This window comes from Saimiri boliviensis, chromosome 5 (genome assembly GCF_048565385.1).
Source record: "Saimiri boliviensis isolate mSaiBol1 chromosome 5, mSaiBol1.pri, whole genome shotgun sequence".
NCBI lineage: Eukaryota > Metazoa > Chordata > Mammalia > Primates > Cebidae > Saimiri > Saimiri boliviensis.
The window spans coordinates 39520824-39541350 of record NC_133453.1 but is presented as its reverse complement, the minus strand read 5'-3'; the positions used below and the strand labels follow the sequence as shown (position 1 = coordinate 39541350).

At 38.6% G+C, this 20527-nt stretch overlaps 1 protein-coding gene across 1 annotated transcript in view; it reads left to right on the top strand.

Moving 5' to 3' along the window:
* STRADB (STE20 related adaptor beta) overlaps positions 1-17097 on the top strand; it is a 36887-nt gene extending 19790 nt beyond the window's left edge. Inside the window, exons 4-12 of the mRNA XM_039469613.2 lie at positions 6029-6128; positions 9015-9136; positions 10402-10510; positions 11883-12006; positions 13859-14030; positions 14328-14432; positions 14589-14833; positions 15758-15800; positions 16275-17097. Of these exons, the coding sequence (XP_039325547.1) occupies positions 6029-6128; positions 9015-9136; positions 10402-10510; positions 11883-12006; positions 13859-14030; positions 14328-14432; positions 14589-14833; positions 15758-15800; positions 16275-16418 (1164 nt within the window). The 3' untranslated portion in view covers positions 16419-17097. The remainder of the gene's footprint in view (positions 1-6028; positions 6129-9014; positions 9137-10401; positions 10511-11882; positions 12007-13858; positions 14031-14327; positions 14433-14588; positions 14834-15757; positions 15801-16274) is intronic.
* Positions 17098-20527: the final 3430 nt, after the last annotated feature.

Genomic DNA, 20527 nt, shown 5'->3' with positions numbered 1-20527 from the left:
CCAGTACTGTATTGAATAGGAGTGGTGAGAGAGGGCACCCTTGTCTAGTGCCAGATTTCAAAGGGAATGCTTCCAGTTTTTGCCCATTCAGTATGATATTGGCTGTTGGTTTGTCGTAAATAGCTTTTATTGTTTTGAGATACATTCCATCAATACCTAGTTTATTGAGGGTTTTTAGCATAAAGGGTTGTTGAATTTTGTCAAAAGCCTTCTCTGCATCAATCGAGATAATCATGTGGTTTTTGTCTTTGGTTCTGTTTATGTGGTGAATTACGTTTATGGACTTGCGTATGTTGAACCAGCCTTGCATCCCCGGGATGAATCCTACTTGATCATGGTGGATGAGCTTTTTGATATGCTGTTGCAATCGGTTTGCCAGTATTTTATTGAAGATTTTTGCATCTATGTTCATCATGGATATTGGCCTGAAATTTTCTTTTCTTCTTGAGTCTCTGCCGGGTTTTGGTATCAGGATGATGTTTGTCTCGTAAAATGATTTGGGAAGGATTCCGTCTTTTTGGATTGTCTGTAATAGTTTCAGAAGGAATGGTATCAGCTCCTCTTTGTATGTCTGGTAGAATTCAGCTGTGAACCCATCTGGACCTGTGCTTTTTTTGGGTGGTAGGCTCTTTATTGCTGCCTCGACTTCAGACCTTGTTATTGGTCTATTCAGGGTTTCGGCTTCTTCCGGGTTTAGGCTTGGGAGGATGCAGATGTCCAGGAATTTATCCATTTCTTCCAGGTTTACTAGTTTATGTGCATAGAGTTGTTTGTAATAATCTCTGATGATGGTTTGGATTTCTGTGGAATCTGTGGTGATATCCCCTTTATCGTTTTTTATTGCATCAATTTGGTTATTCTCTCTTTTCTTTTTTATTAATCTGGCTAGTGGTCTGTCTATTTTTTTGATCTTTTCAAAGAACCAGCTCCTGGATTTATTGATTTTTTGAAGAGTTTTTTGTGTCTCTATTTCCTTCAGTTCTGCTCTGATCTTAGTTATTTCCTGTCTTCTGCTAGGTTTTGAGTTTTTTTGATCTTGCTCCTCTAGCTCTTTCAATTTTGATGATAGGGTGTCAATTTTAGATCTCTCCTTTCTTCTCATGTGGGCACTCATTGCTATATATTTTCCTCTAGAGACTGCTTTAAATGTGTCCCAGAGATTCTGGTATGTTGTGTCTTCGTTCTCATTGGTTTCGAAGAACATCTTTATTTCTGCCTTCATTTCATTGTTTATCCAGTCAACATTCAAGAGCAAGTTGTTCAGTTTCCATGAAGCTGTGCGGTTCTGAGTTAGTTTCTGCATTCTGAGTTCTAACTAGATTGCACTGTGGTCTGAGAGACTGTTTGTTATGATTTCTGTTCTTTTGCATTTGCTGAGGAGTGATTTATTGCCAATTATGTGGTCAATTTTAGAGTAGGTGTGATGTGGTGCTGAGAAGAATGTATATTCTGTGGATTTGCGGTGGAGAGTTCTGTAAATATCTATTAGGTTTGCTTGTTCCAGGTCTGTATTCAGGTCCTGGATATCCATGTTGATTTTCTGTCTGGATGATCTGTCTAATATTGACAATGGGGTGTTAAAGTCTCCCACTATTATTGTGTGGGAGTCTAAGTCTCTTTGTAAGTCATTAAGAACTTGCCTTATGTATGTGGGTGCTCCTGTATTGGGTGCGTGCATATTTAGGATCGTTAGCTCTTCTTGTTGCAGTGATCCTTTTACCATTATGTAATGTCCTTCTTTGTCTCTTTTGATCTTTGTTGCTTTAAAGTCTATTTTATCAGAGATGAGAATTGCAACTCCTGCCTTTTTTTGCTCTCCATTTGCTTGGTAGATCTTCCTCCATCCCTTTATTTTGAGCCTTTGTGTATCCTTGCATGTAAGATGGGTTTCCTGGATACAGCACACTGATGGGTTTTGGCTTTTTATCCAATTTGCCAGTCTGTGTCTTTTGATTGGGGCATTTAGTCCATTGACATTTAGGGATAGTATTGTTATGTGTGAATTTGATACTGTCATTTTGATGCTACCTGGCTGTTTTGTTGGTTAGTTGATGCAGATTCTTGATTGTGTTGATGCTCTTTTACCATTTGGTGTGTTTTTGGAGTGGCTGGTACTGGTTGTTCCTTTATATGTGTAGAGCCTCTTTCAGGAGTTCTTGTAGAGCAGGTTTGGTGGTGATGAAATCTCTGAGTGCTTGCTTGTTCACAAAGGATTTTATTTTTCCTTCACTTATGAAGCTTAGTTTGGCTGGATAGGAGATGCTGGGTTGAAAGTTCTTTTCTTTGAGGATGTTGAATATTGGCCCCCAATCTCTTCTGGCTTGTAGGGTTTCTGCTGAGAGATCTGCTGTGAGTCTAATGGGCTTCCCTTTGTGGGTAACCCGACCTTTCTCTCTGGCTGCCCTTAGCATTTTCTCTTTCATTTCAACCCTGGTGAATCTGACGATTATGTGCCTTGGGGTTGCTCTTCTTGAGGAATATCTTTGTGGTGTTCTCTGTATTTCCTGGATTTGAATATTGGTCTGCCTTGCTAGGTTGGGGAAGTTTTCCTGGATAATATCCTGAAGAGTATTTTCCAGCTTGGATTCATCTCTTCATCACATTCAGGTACACCTATCAGACGTAGATTAGGTCTTTTCACATAGTCCCACATTTCTTGAAGATTTTGTTCATTCCTTTTTGTGCTTTTTTCTCTGTTCTTGCCTTCTCTTTTTATTTCATTGAGTTGATCTTCGACCTCTGATATCCTTTCTTCTGCTTGGTCAATTCGGCTGTTGAAGCTTGTGCATGCTTCACGAAGTTCTTGTGTTGCGTTTTTCAGCTCCATCAATTCACTTATACTCCTCTCTATGCTGTTCATTCTCGTCAGCAGTTCGTCCAATCTTTTTTCAAGGTTCCTATTTTCTTTGCGATGGGTTAGAACATGTTCTTTTAGCTCATTGTAGTTTCTTACTACCCACCTTCTGAAGTCTGATTCTGTCATTTCATCACCCTCCTTCTCCATCCGGTCTGGTTCCCTTGCTGGTGAGGAGTTGTGATCCCTTTTAGGAGGAGAGGTGTTCTGGTTTCGGGAGTTTTCATCCTTTTTGCGCTGGTTTCTTCCCATTTTTGTGGGTTTATCCACCTGTTGTCTGTCTCTGTCCCAGGGAGTTGGAGCTTTATGAGTTTCTGTTGCACTACTGCCTTTTTTGATTTTTCTTTCAGGTCTGACCCGCCCAGCTAGCAGCACGCCTAGCCACTGCCTGCCCGCAGGGGCTTTGCTGAGCTGCTGTGGGCTCCGCCCAGCTGCCCTGAGCTCTTCCCTGTAGTCCTTTTTATAAGGGCATAGTTAGAACTGTCTGGGCAATGGTGGCCCCGCCTCTGTTATGGTGGACTCTCTCTGTTGTGGCAGGTTGCCTCGGCAACGGCGGGTTGCCTCGGCAACGGCAGCCTGCCTCCGTAGCGGTGGAGAGTCTCAGTAATGGCGGAAGCCCCTCCCCCACGGAGCCGGACCGTCCCGGTTCAGCTGTGCTTGGTTTGGAGGGCTCAACCCAGAGGGTTTCCAATTACTGTTTTTGTTTTCGTTGTTGTTGGGGGTGGAGGGGTGGGACCAACCGAGCCTGATCACCTGGCTCCCTGACTCAGGGTCTTTTCTTTTAAGTTGAAGGACCCCGCGTTCGGGTCGCCTGCTGAAAAGGCGCCGGGATCTCCCGTGCTGCGACTCACGGAGTCGGCTGGAACTGTGGCGCCGGCTCCTGGCGGATTTTTTGCCTAGGAATCTCCTGGCCTTACTCGCTATTTCAGATGAATGGGCAACTCTGCTGTCTCAGGGCTCTGCTCGCCAGCTAAGAGGGCTCCCAGACCAGTGGCTTTTGTACGGAGAACCGCAGCAACAGGGCGTGGTCACAGCAGCCGCGAGGGCGGAATCAGCCCCACAGGGGCCAAAACAGCTGCACCGGCTGGGACTGGGACGCTGGCGACCCCTCTGCCTGGGTATCTCCTGGTCTGTGGGCAATAAGAGTTCGTCTGGAAATGCGGCGTCCACTCACCCTCTGCACCTTCACTGGAAGCTGAAGTCCTGAGCTGTTCTTAGGCGGCCATCTTCCCAGCATTCCCCGATTTTTTTTTTTTTAAACAAAACTTAAGTGTAAGGTTTTGCGTTTATCCTCGTAAAATTTTACTGATCTGGGCCCATAGGAAGATTGTGAGTCCTGCCTTTTTTTTGGGGGGGGTGGGTGCGGTAATTAGCTATGCCCAGCAGTGCATGATCCATACTTTTTCTTTTTTCAAGCCAGCCTTTTTCATTTTCAGGAAGTCATTAAAAAGTTTAACAGAACCAAGGCAGGGACTTTGCCATAATTTTTGCTTTCTGTCATCTAACTGGTAGATGATTTAGTAAACCTGTGTTGTTTTCTTGTGATTACCATGTGTCCTAATTCACCTGCCTAATAATTTGATCTCTGACTTTATTGGTTAGCAGCAGCAAGCTTGCCCCTTTGTAGTTTACTCCCTTTTGGAAATTGGGTAATGGTTTGCTACTTCTATTGTGGTTTTTCATCTGAGTTCATATTTGCAAACATAATACCCTAAATGTAATTGTCCTGGGCCTGGAGGTTTCAGCCTATTTAAAACAACCTGTTTAGAGCTTTGAATACTTATTTACAACATATGTGTCCCTTCTAGTTTAAATAAGACTAATTCCCTAATGGAACAAATGGAAGCAAAATAGAGGCTGATTAGTTCTGATTTTAGTCCATCACCCAGTAACATTATGCCATTATTTTCAAGCAGTGAACTATAAACCTTACTTCATTATGTCTCTCTAGCCTTCCTGACAGGCTTACAGGTTGATATCACTTAAACATTTTTTAAGCTGTTATATGTTCTATCTCTTTCATATAGTCTTTAAATCTGAGTTTATCTGAAGACTACCTGTTTTAAAGAAACTAAATTGCTTCCACCAGATTGTAAAGAGGCAGAAAGAAAAGAAACTAAATTTCTTTATTTTGATTTGTTTTTTCATCAGGATTATTTCCAACTGTATAGTAGAATTTCTTTTTATATTCTTTCATTCCTCTTGAGCAGTAGTCACCCTTATTCATCTTTAGCCATAGGTTTATAATTCCTTTTTTCCTGCTCTCTTAAAAGTTTCGGGAACATTTAATCGTGTCACTGTTTCAAACTCCATCTCTGTCTCTTGATTAAAAAGATTCAAGAATGTGAAAAGTGTTTAACATAATACCTAGCACATAGTAATGTGATTTTTCCTCTTTCTTCCTTCCCCTCCATCTTGACGGCAGTAACAAGAATTCCTGCCACCTGTCTCTAGAGGCTCCTAAGTGTCCTTTGGAGTACTTATGTCATTTAGGAGACCCTCATGGCTATCATATGAAGCCAGTTGTTTAGGCTTCTTCTTTATCATGCATTCATGTTATTTCACTATCACTGTATCGGGTGCAAACCTGATTCTCACTCCAGAGCACACCATGAGACCTCCTATGAGTTCTTGGTCATTCACTTAGGAGGTCTGTCTCTTTTGATTTTTCTTTCTGACCTTCCATCTGATTTATCGTGCAAAAAGCTTCAGCACTTCTAATAGGCTGCAGTCTGGAAATTGTTCCGTGACTGTTAACATATCATCTAGCAGAGCATGTATCTTTTGCAAAATATGGATGTCTCACGAAGCAAGAGCACAAGCATAGACTATCCCTCACAGGTCCCTGCAGCCTTTTGCTTGATACATTTGTCAGCTGTCCTGAAGGATTAACATTCTTAGCAGCTCCTAAACATTTTACTGAAAATTACACTGGAAAGTATTCCTTACTGTCTGTACATCTGCTTTTCCTGCCCTTTCCATAGGCTAACAGCTTTCTAGCTAACATCAATGAGAAATTGGTAAATTCCTTTTAGATCTTAAAACAGTCACTTAAGCCACCTTGTAGTACCTTCCTAATGAGCACTTGTATGTTTGAAAATATGAGTGTTTTGTATTGGGGCAGGGGGACAAAAAGTTCATCTATTTTGTTTTTATCTTTAAAAACAAATGCAGGTCGATGAGCCAACCGTTTCCTGGTCACCTCCATCCACGAGAGCCAGTGAAGTAGTATGTTCCACCAACGTTTCTCACTACGAGCTCCAAGTAGAAATAGGTAATAATCCTGGATTTCTAATTGACCCTTCAGTGCTAGAAATTAAATTGATGACAAAAAGATTATTTTGTAGGCAAGTTGTTTTCTGTTGTTACCTCCAGCATAAAACTAGATGTTAATTGTTTCAGTCAAGTGGATTCAATTAATTTATTGACTATTTTAAAATAATGAATCAGACTTTTTCAAGATTACTGTCTAGAATTTTTACTTTTTTATTGAAGTACGTTTAGATGAGGAAGACACTAAATACTTCTTATTTGTGTGTTTATGGTGGGAAGCATCTATTTTATGGGTATAATTTTTACCATGTGTAAAGTAAAATCAAGTCATGTAAATATTTTTAGTCACAATCCTTTAGCTAAATTGCTTCTTAGTTTAAAATTTTACCTGAAATCTCATTTGTAGTAGAAAGCTTTTTCAGTTAAGTGTGGAATAGGATGGATTATTGTTTACAGCTTTACATATGTGAAACATTTGCTCTGGATATTCAGAAACATCTATTAAACACTACACACTGGTGATTGTGTACTGCTAGGAAGACAAAGCATGGTAGAATGCTTGGAGTTTACATCATCTCTGGGAAGATAAAGACACAATATAGCTTTGTTTTATCCACTGGAGGGTACTGTAGTATGTCCTAAGTGTTATGGGAATGGAGAAGATGGAGCATCTAATGAACCACCACTGGGAGATAAGAGAGATGGCAAAAAGGGGCTGGATCTTGAATGAGGAAGAAGAGTTTGCTAGGTATTCTAGTCATAGGTTTTGTTACAGATAACGTAAACAATCCTGGCTAACTTAAGTGAAAAAGGAATTTCACAGAATTATTGGCTAGAGAAATAGGCTTGGAAGAAGCCAAGAGAAGCTGCGTGATGAGGACCAGGACTGTGAAATCAGAGCAGCCTAGTGAGTATACTGCCCGCCGCCAGACGCCGGCCCACTGCAGGGAGCTCTGACAACTGCTGCTGCCTTGTCCTTCACTCCATGCTCCAGTTGGCCGAACATAGGTCACATGCCAGGGCCAAGGAGACTAAGGGAGTGTAAGGATCTGACCTTTTCTGAAATAGCGCATAGTGGCAAATGACCCAAAATTAGAAAGGAGTTTCAGAGTGCTAATTCTAAAAAAGGTAAAAAGATGTTTACCTCAGTAAATGACTGAGGGAGGATAGTTAGAGGGAGAATACCATATAGTTCCTCTGTGACTACAAGTGGGAACAAGGGGAGAGTAGGCAGAGGTAGGAGATGAATCTGGAAAGGCAGGTTTGGAACACGTTGTGAAGGACTTCATGTAGTGGATTTAGAATGACTTCCACAACCTGCCCTCCTTATGACGCAGAGGATTTAAGTTGGAAATTTGGAATTTATTGTCCTTCTGCTAGAGAGACATTGTGGAATCATGATGACAGTAATAGCATCTAACAGGCATTACGGTGAACATTTACTATGCATTTTTTTCTTTTAACACTTTACCACTCCCATTTTGTAGATGAGGACACCCAAGGCGTTGAGACAGTCATACAGTTAGTGATTTGAAACCAGATCTTTCTGACTATAGGATCTAAGCTCTCACCTGCCATACTGTAGGATCTGCTGTTGATAAAATGCCAAATTTAAAACACCCCAGGCAACAGTCAGGAAGATATAGTAGATCAGCAATGCAAAACCAGAAGTGTCATCTTCATTACCTGTGTCTTTTAAAAAAATTACTGCACCTGTATTCCATCACAGAGCTACTGAACCAAGGTTTCTGAGGAGTGGGGCCAAGGGAGAGGCATTTTGAAGTAGTTCGCTCAGTACTTCTGGCATGTGCTATGGCTGAGAATGCAGGGCATATGAGGGAGTCATTGTATACATCCAGGACGAGAGGACGGGGCTCAAACTAAGTCAGTGACTCTGACACTGTGGGAAGGAGATGAATTTGAGATTAACTTCATTTCAAAAATAAAACTGACAAAATTTGGTGACCACGGAGAGAGGGAGGGAACTAACGTTTATTAGGTGGCTATTAGTAGGTACCACTCTAGGTGTTTTGCGTTTAAAAAGCTGACGATACCAAATGCTGGTGAATACGTCAGGCAGTGGCAGTTCTTATACATTATTTGTGGGAATGTGAAATGATTCAGCCACATTTGAAAACAAATTGGCAACTTCTTATAATGTTAAACATATGTTTACCACATGACCCAACAATCTCTCAGATATTTGCCAAAGATAAGTGAAAACATACGTCTACTTAAAAGCCTGTACAGGAATGTTCTGGGCAGTTTTATAGTCACCAAACTGAAAACAACCTAAATAACCATTCACATTATAAATGGATAAATTGTGGTATCGCCATACAATTAATTATTGCTCAGCAATAGAAATTAACTGCTGATACATACAACAACGTGGATGAGTCTCAGAAGCATGTGTTAAGTGAAAGAAGCTAAACACAAAAGAAGCTGATGACTGTATTCTTTTTAATACCATTTATGTGACAAAAATCAGATTGGTGGTTGCCAGGGACTGGGAGTGGGGACAGGATTGCTGAATAGCATTCCATTGTGTGAGTGTATTGCAATTGGTTTATCAAGTCACAATTTTAGTCATTATAATAGATATGTAATGGTGTGTCACTGTTTTAATTTGCATTTCTCTATCTTGAGCTACTTATGCTTATTGGCCATTCCTATATCTTATTTTGTGGATGGCCTGTTTAATCCTCTGCCTCTGTTTTTTAATTGGATTACCTGATAAGTATTATTAATACTTTGAATCAGTAGCATGCCTTTTCATTTTCTTAACTGTATTTTTTGAAGAGCAAAACTTTTCCATTTTGCTGAAGTTCAAATTGACAATTTTTTTTTCTTTAGTTACTAACATGAGTTTTCTGTCTGATTATAGGAAGAGGATTTGACAACTTGACTTCTGTCCATCTTGCACGGCATACTCCTACGGGAACACTGGTAACTATAAAAATTACAAATCTGGAAAACTGTAATGAAGAACGCCTGAGAGCTTTACAGGTAACAATATGAAGAAAATGATACATATTTGGCCCTCTGTATCCACTGGTTCCACATCTGCAGATTCAACCTACTGTGAATAGAAAACATATTTTTTAAAATAATACAATAAAAAATAGTACAAATAAAACACAGCTTAACTACTTATATAGCATTTACATTGTATTAGACATTGTAAGTAACCTAGAAATGATTTGAAGTGTATAGGAGGATGTGTGTAGGTTACCTGCAAATATTATGCCATTTTATACAAGGGACTTCAGCATTCCTAGATTTTAGTACATTCATGGGATGGTGTATAGGAGACTGTCAGGGGTGCAGTCCTGGAACCAATCCTCCATGCAGACTAAGGGATGATTGTATTTAATATAATGTTTATTTGAGGAGATTACATCTGTAAGAATTTTCTCACCCAAACGAATGGTTCTTCTGTTAGGGAAATGTAGATTTCTTCTAATTAACATGCAGTTACAAATTTGGAAAGAACACTTGGAAGCCAGATTCATTATATGAAAGAATGGATACATTCTAACTTTGATTACTACTGCTCTTTCAGATGACTATCATACTCAAAATGATAGTCTGGAGTTTTATAATACCCCTAGTCAGTCCAATCATAAATAGTCACAGGGAAATTGAAGATATCAAAAGCAAACAGTTTCCTCTTCATCCAATTAAGCAAAATTAATTTCTGATTGACAAATTTTGACAGAATTGCATTTCAGGTATTTTATAATACCATTTTCATTGTCACTAATCATTTTTGATATAAAAGGGGAAAGGATTTTGTTTGGATGTTGTTCCAATTCTTAAAATATTTATACATGTATATTGCACAAACAAAAAAAGACTGGGAGAAACTATACCAAAATGTTAACAGTGGCTCTCTGTGAGGTAGTGATAGAAAGGATTTTTATTTTCATATTTTTATGTGTTTTTAATTTTTTTTAATAATAAGAATATAGTACAGTTATTGAGTATGACCCTAGAGAGAAACTAATTTCACATTCTATCTCCACTTCTTTTTATTAATTGCATGCTTTTGGACAGGTTTTCTAACTATTTTTAAGTGTTGTCTTCTGAAAAATGGGAATCATAATATCATGTACTTGTGGAGTGGTTGTGAGATTTAAATAGATGAAAGCTCTAAGAACAATGCTTTCACTGTTAAGCTCCCTTGAGTATTAGCTGCCATGACTGCTATTTTCATTGTAAGGAAAAAAAGGTTGTTTTTAAATGTCTTGTCTTTTGTGTGTTTATCCTAGAAAGCCGTGATTCTATCTCACTTTTTCCGGCATCCCAATATTACAACTTATTGGACAGTTTTCACTGTTGGCAGCTGGCTTTGGGTTATTTCTCCATTTATGGCCTATGGTAAGAATGCTGGCTTTGGGGTGAAACCCTGTCTCTACTAAAAATACAAAAATTAGCTGGGCACAGTGGCACGTACCTGTAATCCCAGCTTCTCAGGAGACTGAGGCAGGAGAATCGCTTGAACCCAGGAGGTGGAGGTTGCAGTGAGCTGAGATTGTGCCATTGCACTCCAGCCTGGAGTGCAATTTTTTGCACTCCTCAAAAAAAAAAAAAAAAAAAAAATGCTGGGTTTAAATAAATTACTTTAGCCTAGATGTTATAATTATACAGATGAGTTGGGATTTTGGATTCATGACCTGCCACATTTAATTTATAAGTCTGTAAGTCTAATGACTGATTTTAGATTTCATGGTGTATATCTATTTCTGGTACATGCTGAATTTTAGTCTTCAGAAAAAAAGAATTGGGATGATGATCAATGAACCACCACTGCTTCTCCAAGTATAACGTGCCTCTGCACAAGCTGTCTTTTCCCCTCAGCTTCCTTCCCTTATTTCAGTGGAGACCTACTGTTATTTTGCAGGAAGAAGTTTTTTTCCCACCTATGTACCTCATCCCTGTCCCTGTTTCACTGCAGTGTAAACTGATTTCACTGTATTAGAAACATCTGTGTGTGTCCAGCTTCTTCACTGGGCTTGTGCTTCTTGAGGGCCAGGATCATTATATATTTTTTATTTGTGGTGTTCCCCAGGTGCTCACATAGTACTTAGCACAATAATTGTGTTGAATAAATACTGAATGGATTCTAGAGCTTTGATTTTTAGGGCAGCTTTTGTGAATTGCTTCTGGATTTAAGTATCTATCTGTATATGCACACTAAGTATGTATTTTTATTCAATAATATTGAAAAATCATTAATTCTCTTTCCTAATCTCTAGAATGTCATTAGAAAAAAAATTGTTTAAAGATTCTTGAGCCAGGTGCGGTGGCTCATGTCTGTAATCCCAGCACTTTGGGAGCCCAAGGCGGGTGGATCAGGTCAGGAGTTTGAGACCAGCCTGGTCAATATGGTGAAACCCCGTCTCTACTAAAAATACAAAAAGTAGCTGGGCATGTTGGCCTGTGCCTGTAGTCCCAGCTACTCAGGAGGCTGAGGCAGGAGAATTGCTTGAAGCTAGGAGGCAGAGGTTGCAGTGAGCCAAGATTGTGCCACTGCATTCTAGCCTGGGTGACAGAGTGAGACTCTGTCTCAAATAAAATAAAATAAAATAAAATACTGTAAAGATTCTTGAAAGAAAATCATTTGTGTGGGAAAGTGTTGTTTGGGTTAGACTCTAAAAAGTAACAGATATGTTTGTGTTTGTGGTTGAAAAGAAGCTGGTGGCAAAATCGCTTTCAACGTTCATCTGAAGATTTTAGGGGTTTCTTTCAGGTTCAGCAAGTCAACTCTTGAGGACCTATTTTCCTGAAGGAATGAGTGAAACTTTAATAAGAAACATTCTCTTTGGAGCAGTGAGAGGGTTGAACTATCTACACCAAAACGGCTGTATTCACAGGTATTTACTTATTTGCATTTTACTAAATGAAACCATTTTAATGGAAGAACTCTTTGGAGGAGGTTTTAGGAAAGAGCAATTGAATGTCAGAAAAGAGGAATAGGAAACTTTTAAGTGAAAATTGAGGGAGGATTAGGTGCAGTGGATTGTTTACGTTATATATCCATTCACCAAACATGTTCAGACCACATCCTCTGTGCCAAGTGTACTTGGTGCTAGGGTGGAGTGCATACCCTCATGGAGCTCACAGTCTTAATCTAATGAGGATGCTCAGAGGATGAGCTGTGGGAATTGGGATCCTCGTTAGCTGGGTGTTTTTGGTTTTGATTTTGTTTAAACGAATAAAGAGCTTCATTATCTGCTTTTCAGCTTATATTTATATTATGCATAAGTTGTAATTAAACTTTTCCTTGATTTCTTAAATATTTTGCAGTACCTTGAGATTATCATCCTAAATATCACTTCTCTTGTTACCAAAGCGTATATGCAAAAGTGATTGACTGAATACTAAAAACAGTGCAGTTCTAAGATATACTGGGACTTTGTCTTACGTTTTAATTAAGTTACTTTTAAATAAGCTTGCTTTCTTGTTGTTTGTTTCAGTCTCCTTAAAGCTTTTTGTCTTACTATTATTTTTTAGCAAAATTCTAGTTAACCAAGGATTTCCAGCACAACGATTTTCTGGTTAACTGAGGTGTTATTATATATCACCAGATGATTGGCCATCTTTCTCTGCTACGTTTTCAAATTGTGTTTGGGATGGAAAAACAAGGCTTTTATAATTTATCTGACAGTTAAAGGAAATTTATAGGATAGATTGTGTGTGTGTGTGTGTGTGTGTGTGTGTGTGTGCGTGTATACACATACACACACATATATATATATACACACATACACATTTTGAGACGGAGTCTTGCTCTGTCACCAGGCTGGAGTGCAGTGGCGTGATCTCCACTCACCACAGCCTCTGCCCCCCAGGTTCAAGCAATTCTCCTGCCTCAGCCTCCCGAATAGCTGGGACTACAGTTGGGCACCACCTTGCCTGGCTAATTTTTGTATTTGTAGTAGAGATGGGGTTTCACCATGTTGGCCGATGGTCTCGATCTCTTGACCTTGATAAATGATGTGTGAGAGACTTTTATTGGGTAGTATTACATTTAACTTTATAACCTTATACTTCAAATATTGTTTGATTTTTTTTCTTTTTAGATATTTCTTAGATGTTTTGCAACAGCATTCAAAATTAGTGAAATTGGCCAGGCATGGTAGCTCATGCCTATAATCCCAGCGCTTTGGGAGGCCGAGGTGGGTGCATCACTTGAGGTCAGGAGTTTGAGACTAGCCCGGCCAAGATTGTGAAATCCTGTCTCTACTAAAAATACAAAAAAAAAAAAAAAAAAAAAAAAAATTAGCCAGGTATGGTGGCATGCACCTGTAGTCCCAGCTACCCAGGAGGCTGAGGCAGGAGAATCACTTGAACCCAGGAGATGGGGGTTGCAGTGAGCTGAGATTGCACCACTGCACTCCAGCCTGGGCCACAGAGTGAGACTTCATCTAAAATAAAAAGTGAAATTAATTATTTGATTCCATTCCCTGTTTGAAAAATACTATCAATTCTTAACTTGTAGCTTTCAATGATATCTTTACTTGTGTTGGTGCTGTAGTAAGTAGCTGAACAAATTCCTATTCCCTGAATATTTCCTGTATAAACAGCAGTTTTGCAGTTTATAATGCTGTTTTATAAAGGGTATTTAATTTCCAAGAGAATGCATGGATTTGTTCCTGGCAGATTTTTATGCTTTCTTCATTGGCCAGTTTTCCTAGTACTTAGGATTGTTTCTTTTTGTTCTAGGAGTATTAAAGCCAGCCATATCCTCATTTCTGGTGATGGCCTAGTGACACTCTCTGGCCTGTCCCATCTGCATAGTTTGGTTAAGCATGGACAGAGGCATAGGGCTGTGTATGATTTCCCACAGTTCAGCACATCAGTGCAGCCGTGGCTGAGCCCAGAACTACTGAGACAGGTCAGGTGTGGCTGTTGAATTGGGTTGTCTGTGTCTCAAGTGTCTTCCAAGTTTGACTAAAGGACAGTTGTGTCTTTATATTTGGATTGGTAAATGGCCTTCTGCAAGACTTTTTCTCTTTCTTGTTAAAATTATGTTAGGAATCTATATACTATATATTAAATGTGTCTTGATTTGTCACTTATGGTTTTTTTTTTTTCCCATTATTGTTCACCATCCTTGTCAGAAAAGCACATGTGTATAACTTTTGGTTAACTTACTTGTACTAAAAGATTTCAAATTAATTGTGTCCTACAGGATTTACATGGGTATAATGTGAAGTCAGATATTTACAGTGTTGGGATTACAGCATGTGAATTAGCCAGTGGGCAGGTGCCTTTCCAGGACATGCATAGAACTCAGGTAAGTGCTGCTAAAATCCCTGAGCTACTTGCCTTTCATAAGATTGTTTACAGTCTAGATCATTTCTGTTAAACATGTTTGCTATAGACTCTTAGGAGCTTTATTGTTGTAATATTTTGCCTGAAAAGTGTTGAAGGAACATTATATTTCTTTTAGATGCTGTTACAGAAACTGAAAGGTCCTCCTTATAACCCATTGGATATCAGTATTTTCCCTCAATCAGAATCCAGAATGAAAAGTTCCCGGTCAGGTATAGACTCTGGGATTGGAGAAAGTGTACTTGTCTCCAGTGGAACTCACACAGTAAATAGTGACCGATTACACACACCATCCTCAAAAACCTTCTCTCCTGCCTTCTTTAGCTTGGTACAGCTCTGTTTGCAACAAGATCCAGAGAAAAGGTAATATTGATCTCTTCTAAATAGCACAAAATGTACATATTTTACATTTTATAGAAGCTTTGTAACATTGCCTTTCCAGGAAAATAGAAATCTTTTATCAATGTTTTGATCAAATATTGTCTAATCTCGAAAATATCCATGCTAAGAACAACTAGTGGGAACAAGCATTTGAGAAGAATACTGGATTAAAAATCAGAAGAGGCTGGGTGCAGTGGCTCATGCCTATAATCCCAGCACTTTGTGAGGCCGAGGCGGGTGGATCACCTGAGGTCAGGAGTTCTCGAGACCAGCCTGGTCAACATGGCAAAACCCTGTCTCTACTAAAAGTACAAAATTTAGCCAGGCATGGTGGCACGTGCCTGTAGTCCCAACTTCTTAGGAGTCTGAGGCAGGAGAATCGCTTGAACCTTGGAAGCAGAGGTTGCAGTGAGCCAAGATCATGCCACTGCACTCCAGCCTTGGTAACAGAGCAAGACTCCATCTCAAAAAAAAAAAAGAAAGAAAAAGAAAAAAAGAAAAGAAAAAAATCTGAAGAGCTGGGCTCCAATCTTAGCTGTACTATTTTCTAGCCGATTTTTTTTTTTACAAGAAAAATCAGAGTTAAAATCAGTTACTCTTTCTAGACATTAATTACCACATCTTCATAAAGACTCTAAACAGTATAAAATTGTAAATTGCTGCTACCCTACCAAGTTACTGTCAATACTGTGTCCAGTAAATGTTGAGTATGGATTAATTGAAGGGTACCTCTAGACTTACTTCTTTTAGTCAAGGTTGTAGCTAAGAATTGGGCTTCTGACATATATTCTTTAAAGTTTTTTGTGTGTTGGGTTTTATACCTCTAAACCTAATTTCTAACATATTTATATACCTAAAAATCTACATTCTAATATAAAGTTCTTTTTTATAACTTAAAAATTTTAGGCCATCAGCAAGCAGTTTATTGTCCCATGTTTTCTTCAAACAGGTGAGCTGATCTATCATCTGTTGTCTTGATGTTTTTAATTACTATTAAAAAGTCATCTTGTTTTGCTGGCTTGATGAGATATTTTGGTTACCAAGGTTCTTACTAATAACTTACAAAATAAAGTTAAAACAGGAAAACTTTCGGTAATCCAATTATACTTTCTAAAATACTTTCATTCTACAAAACAAAATGGACTATCGTCACGTTACTGATGCTCAGTGTATATTTAGATTAATTTAGAGACATTTTCTATTGACTAGAAATGATGAAAGGGCAAAGTAATTCTGAGAAGAAATCAGTTTATTTGGCTCTTCTTCCTGTTTTCAGATGACCATAATCAAAGAGTTTTAGGGAAAATACCTGAAAACAATTTTAAACACATTTAAGATAAATTCTTTATAAGTTATTTATTGCTAACAAAATTGATTTATTGAATTTATATATCAACAGCCTTATTCTGAGTTTCTTTAACAGATGAAAGAAGAAAGCCAGGATTCAATACTTTCACTGTTGCCTCCTGCTTATAACAAGCCATCGATATCATTGCCTCCAGTGTTACCCTGGACTGAGCCAGAATGTGATTTTCCTGATGAAAAAGACTCATACTGGGAATTCTAGGGCTGCCAAAACGTTTTATGTCCTATAGACTTGACATTTTCTCCTTGCTGCTTTTTCTTCTGTATTGCTAGATGCAAATACCAGAATTATACTTGAAAATACAGTTGGTGCACTGGAGAATTTATTATTTAAAACCACTCTGTTCAAAGGGGCATCAGTTTGTAGTCCCTCTGGTTTGCACAGAGTGCTATGACAACTCTAAGGAAACATCAGAATTACTAATCTAGCTAGTATCATTTATTCTGGAATTTTTTTTCTAAGCTGTGACTAACTCTCTTGATCTCTCAATATAATTTTTGAGCCAGTTAATTTTTTCACTGTGTTGCCATCGTCTTGGGAATGGGCCCTGAGAGGATAGTGCTTCCAAGTACATCTTCTCCCAGATTCTCTGGCCTTTTTAATGAGCTATTGTTAAACCAATAGGCTAGTTTATCTTGCATCAGACCCTTTTAAGGTAGAGGAAAATGTTTTTACTTTCCCTTTTTCTTCTGTTAGTACTTATGGTAACATCTAACTGAGCCTCACTTACATTAAATGATTCACTTGAAATATATACAGAAGTTGTAATTTGCTTTTTTTTAAAAAAAATGGGGCTAAAGTAATACTTTTCTACATATATAAATTATAGATGCTAATCTCATGCACCCCGTGGGAGCTCAATAAAGATTGATTGAATTCAGTTTATGCTTTTATTTATTTTCCTTGCATGGTTTGACAGAGCTAAAATACAGATTCTGATTTGTGTTGCCGAGAAAAGCCCTTTCTCAAGCAGATTTATTCACATAAATTATATAAATTTATTTACATAAATCTACTTGAGAAAAATTAAGCAGATTTATTTATACAACTGAGTATTTGATTAAATTGAGGCAGAAGGCATTCTGGCCTTTTGTATGGTTATTGCTTCTGTAGGATGCAATATATGAGGGCATACAGGTCTTTTTAAAATTATACTTTAAGTTCTAGGGTACATACGCAGAACGTGCAGGTTTGTTACATAGGTATACACGTACCATGGTAGTTCGCTGTATCCGTCACTCCATCATCTACATTACATATTTCTCCTAATGCTATCCCTGCCCTATCCCCCTACCTGCTGCTATCCCTTTCTAATCCCCCAACCCCAACAGGCCCCAGTGTGTGATGTTCCCCTCTCTGTGTCTGTGTGTTCTCGTTGTTCAACACCCACTTGTGAGTGAGAACTTTAAGTTCTAACTTTAAGAAATTTATACTTTAAGTTCTGCAGTGTTTGCTTTTTTGTTCTTGTGTCAGTTTGCTGAGAATGATGGTTTCCAGCATTATCCATGTCCCTGCAAAGGATATGAACTCATCATTTTTTATGGCTGCATAGTATTCCATGGCATATATGTGCCACATTTTCTTTATCCAGTCTATCATTCATGGGCATTTGGGCTGGTTCCAAGTCTTTGCTATTGTACACAGTACTGCAATAAACGTGTGCAAGTGTCTTTATAATAGAATGATTTATAATCCTTAGGGTATATAACCAGTAATGGAATTGCTGGGTCAAATGGTATTTCTAGTTCTAGATCCTTGAGGAATTGCCACACTGTCTTCCACAATGGTTGAACTAATTTACATTCCCATTGACAGTGTAAAAGCATTCCTACTTCTGCACATCCCTTCCAGCATCTGTTGTCTCCTGATTTTTTAATGATCGCCATTCTAACTCGTGTGAGATGGTATCTCAGTGTGGTTTTGATTTGCATTTCTCTAATGACCAGTGATGATGAGCTCTTTTTCATATGTTTGTTGGCTGCATAAATGTCCTTTTTTGAAAAGTCTCTGTTCATATCCTTTGCCATCTTCTGGGGTTGTTGTTTTTCTTTTTTTTGAGTTCTAGGGTACATGTGCATAACATGCAAGTTTTTTTACATAGGTATACATGTGCCAGGCTGGTTTGCTGCATCCATCCCACCGTCATCTACAATAGGTATTTATCCTAATGTTAGCCCTCCCCAATCACCTGACTTCCTGCTATCCCTCCCCTAGCTACCCCACCCCCGACAAGCTCCAGTATATGATGTTCCCCTCCCTGTGTCCAAGTGTTCTCATTGTTCAACACCCACTTATGAGAACATGCAGTGTTTGGTTTTCTGTTCTTGTGTCAGTATGCTGAGAATGATGGTTTCCACCTTCATCCATGTCCTGGCAAAGGGCATGAACTCATCCTTTTTTATGGCTGCATAGTATTCCATGGTGTATATGTGCCACATTTTCTTTATCCAGTCTATCATTGATGGGCATTTGGGTTGGTTCCAAGTCTTTGCTATTGTGAACAGTGCCACAGTGAACATATATGTGCATGTGTCTTTATAATAGAATGATTTGTAATCCTTTGGGTATATACCCAGTAATGGGATTGCTGGGTCAAATGGTATTTCTAGCTCTAGATCCTTGAGGAATTCCCACACTGTCTTCCACAATGGTTGAACTAATATACACTCCCATCAACAGTGTAAAAGCATTGCTACATCCTCTCCAGCATGTGTTGTCTCCTGATTTTTTAATGATTACCATTCTAAGTGGTGTGAGATAGTATCTCAACGTGGTTTTCATTTGCCTTTCTCTAATGACCAGTAATGAGCTTTTTTTCATATGTTTGTTGGCTGCATAAATGTCTTGAGAAGTGTCTGTTCGTGTCCTTTGCCCACTTTTTGATGGGGTTATTTTTTTCTTATAAATGTGTTTAAGCTCTTTGTAGATTCTGGTTATTAGCCCTTTGTCAGATGGGTAGATTACAATTTTTTTTTTCTCATTCTGTTGGTTGCCAATTCACTCTAATGATAGTTTCTTTTGCTGTGCAGAAGCTCTTGAGTTTAGTTAGATCCCATTTGTCTATTTTGGCTTTTGTTGCCATTGCTTTTGGTGTTTTAGTCATGAAGACCTTGCCCATGCCTATGTCCTGAATGGTATTCCTTAGGTTTTCTTCTAGGTTTTTTATGGTGTTAGGTATTATGTTTAAACCTTTAATCCATCTGGAGTTAATTTTTATATAAGGTGTAAGGAAGGGATCCCATTTCAGCTTTTGCATATGGCTAGCCAGTTTTCCCATCACCGTTTATTAAATAGTGAATCTCTTCCCCATTGCTTGATTTTGTCAGGTTTGTCAAAGATCAGATGGTTATAGATGTGTGGTGTTAGTTCTGAGGCCTCTGCTCTCTCTGCTCCATTGGTCTATATCTCTGTTTTGATATCAGTACAATGCTGTTTTGATTACCATGGCTTTGTAGTATGGTTTGAAGTCAGGTAGCATGATGCCTCCAGCTTTGTTCTTTTTGCTTAGGATAGTCTTGGCTATGCGTGCTCTTTTTTGGTTCCATATTAAGTTTAAGGTAGTTTTTTTTCCAATTTTGTGAAGAAAGTCAATGGTAGCTTGATGGGGATAGCATTGAATCTATAAATTACTTTAGGCAGTATGGCCATTTGCAAGATGTTGATTCTACCTGACCATAAGCATGGAATGTTTTTTCATCTGTTTGTGTCTTCTCTTATTTCCTTGAACAGTAGTTTGTAGTTCTCCTTGAAGAAGTCCTTCACATCCCTTGTTAGTTGTATTTCTAGGTATTTTATTCTCTTTGTAGCAATTGTGAATGGGAGTTCACTCATGATTTGGCTCTGTTTTCCTGTTATTGGTGTAAAGGAATGCTTGTGATTTTTGCACATTGATTTGGTATCCTGAGACTTTGCTGAAGTTGGTTATCAGCTTAAGGAGATTTTGGGCTGAGACGATGGGTTCTTCTAAATATACAGTCATGTTGTCTGCAAATAGAGACAATTTGACTTCCTCTTTTCCTAACTGAATACTCTTTATTTCTTTTTCTTGCCTGCTGGCCCTAGCCAGAACTTCCAATACTATGTTGAATAGGAGTGGTAAGAGAGGGCATCCTTGTGTTGTGCCAGTTTTCAAAGAGAATGCTGCCAGTTTTTACCCTTCAGTATGATATTGGTTATGGGTTTGTCATAAATCGCTCTCATTTTGAGATATGATCCATTGATACCTAGTTTATTGAGGTGTTTTAGCATAAAGGGCTGATGAATTTTATCAAAGGACTTCTCTGCATCTATTGAGATACTCATGTGGTTTT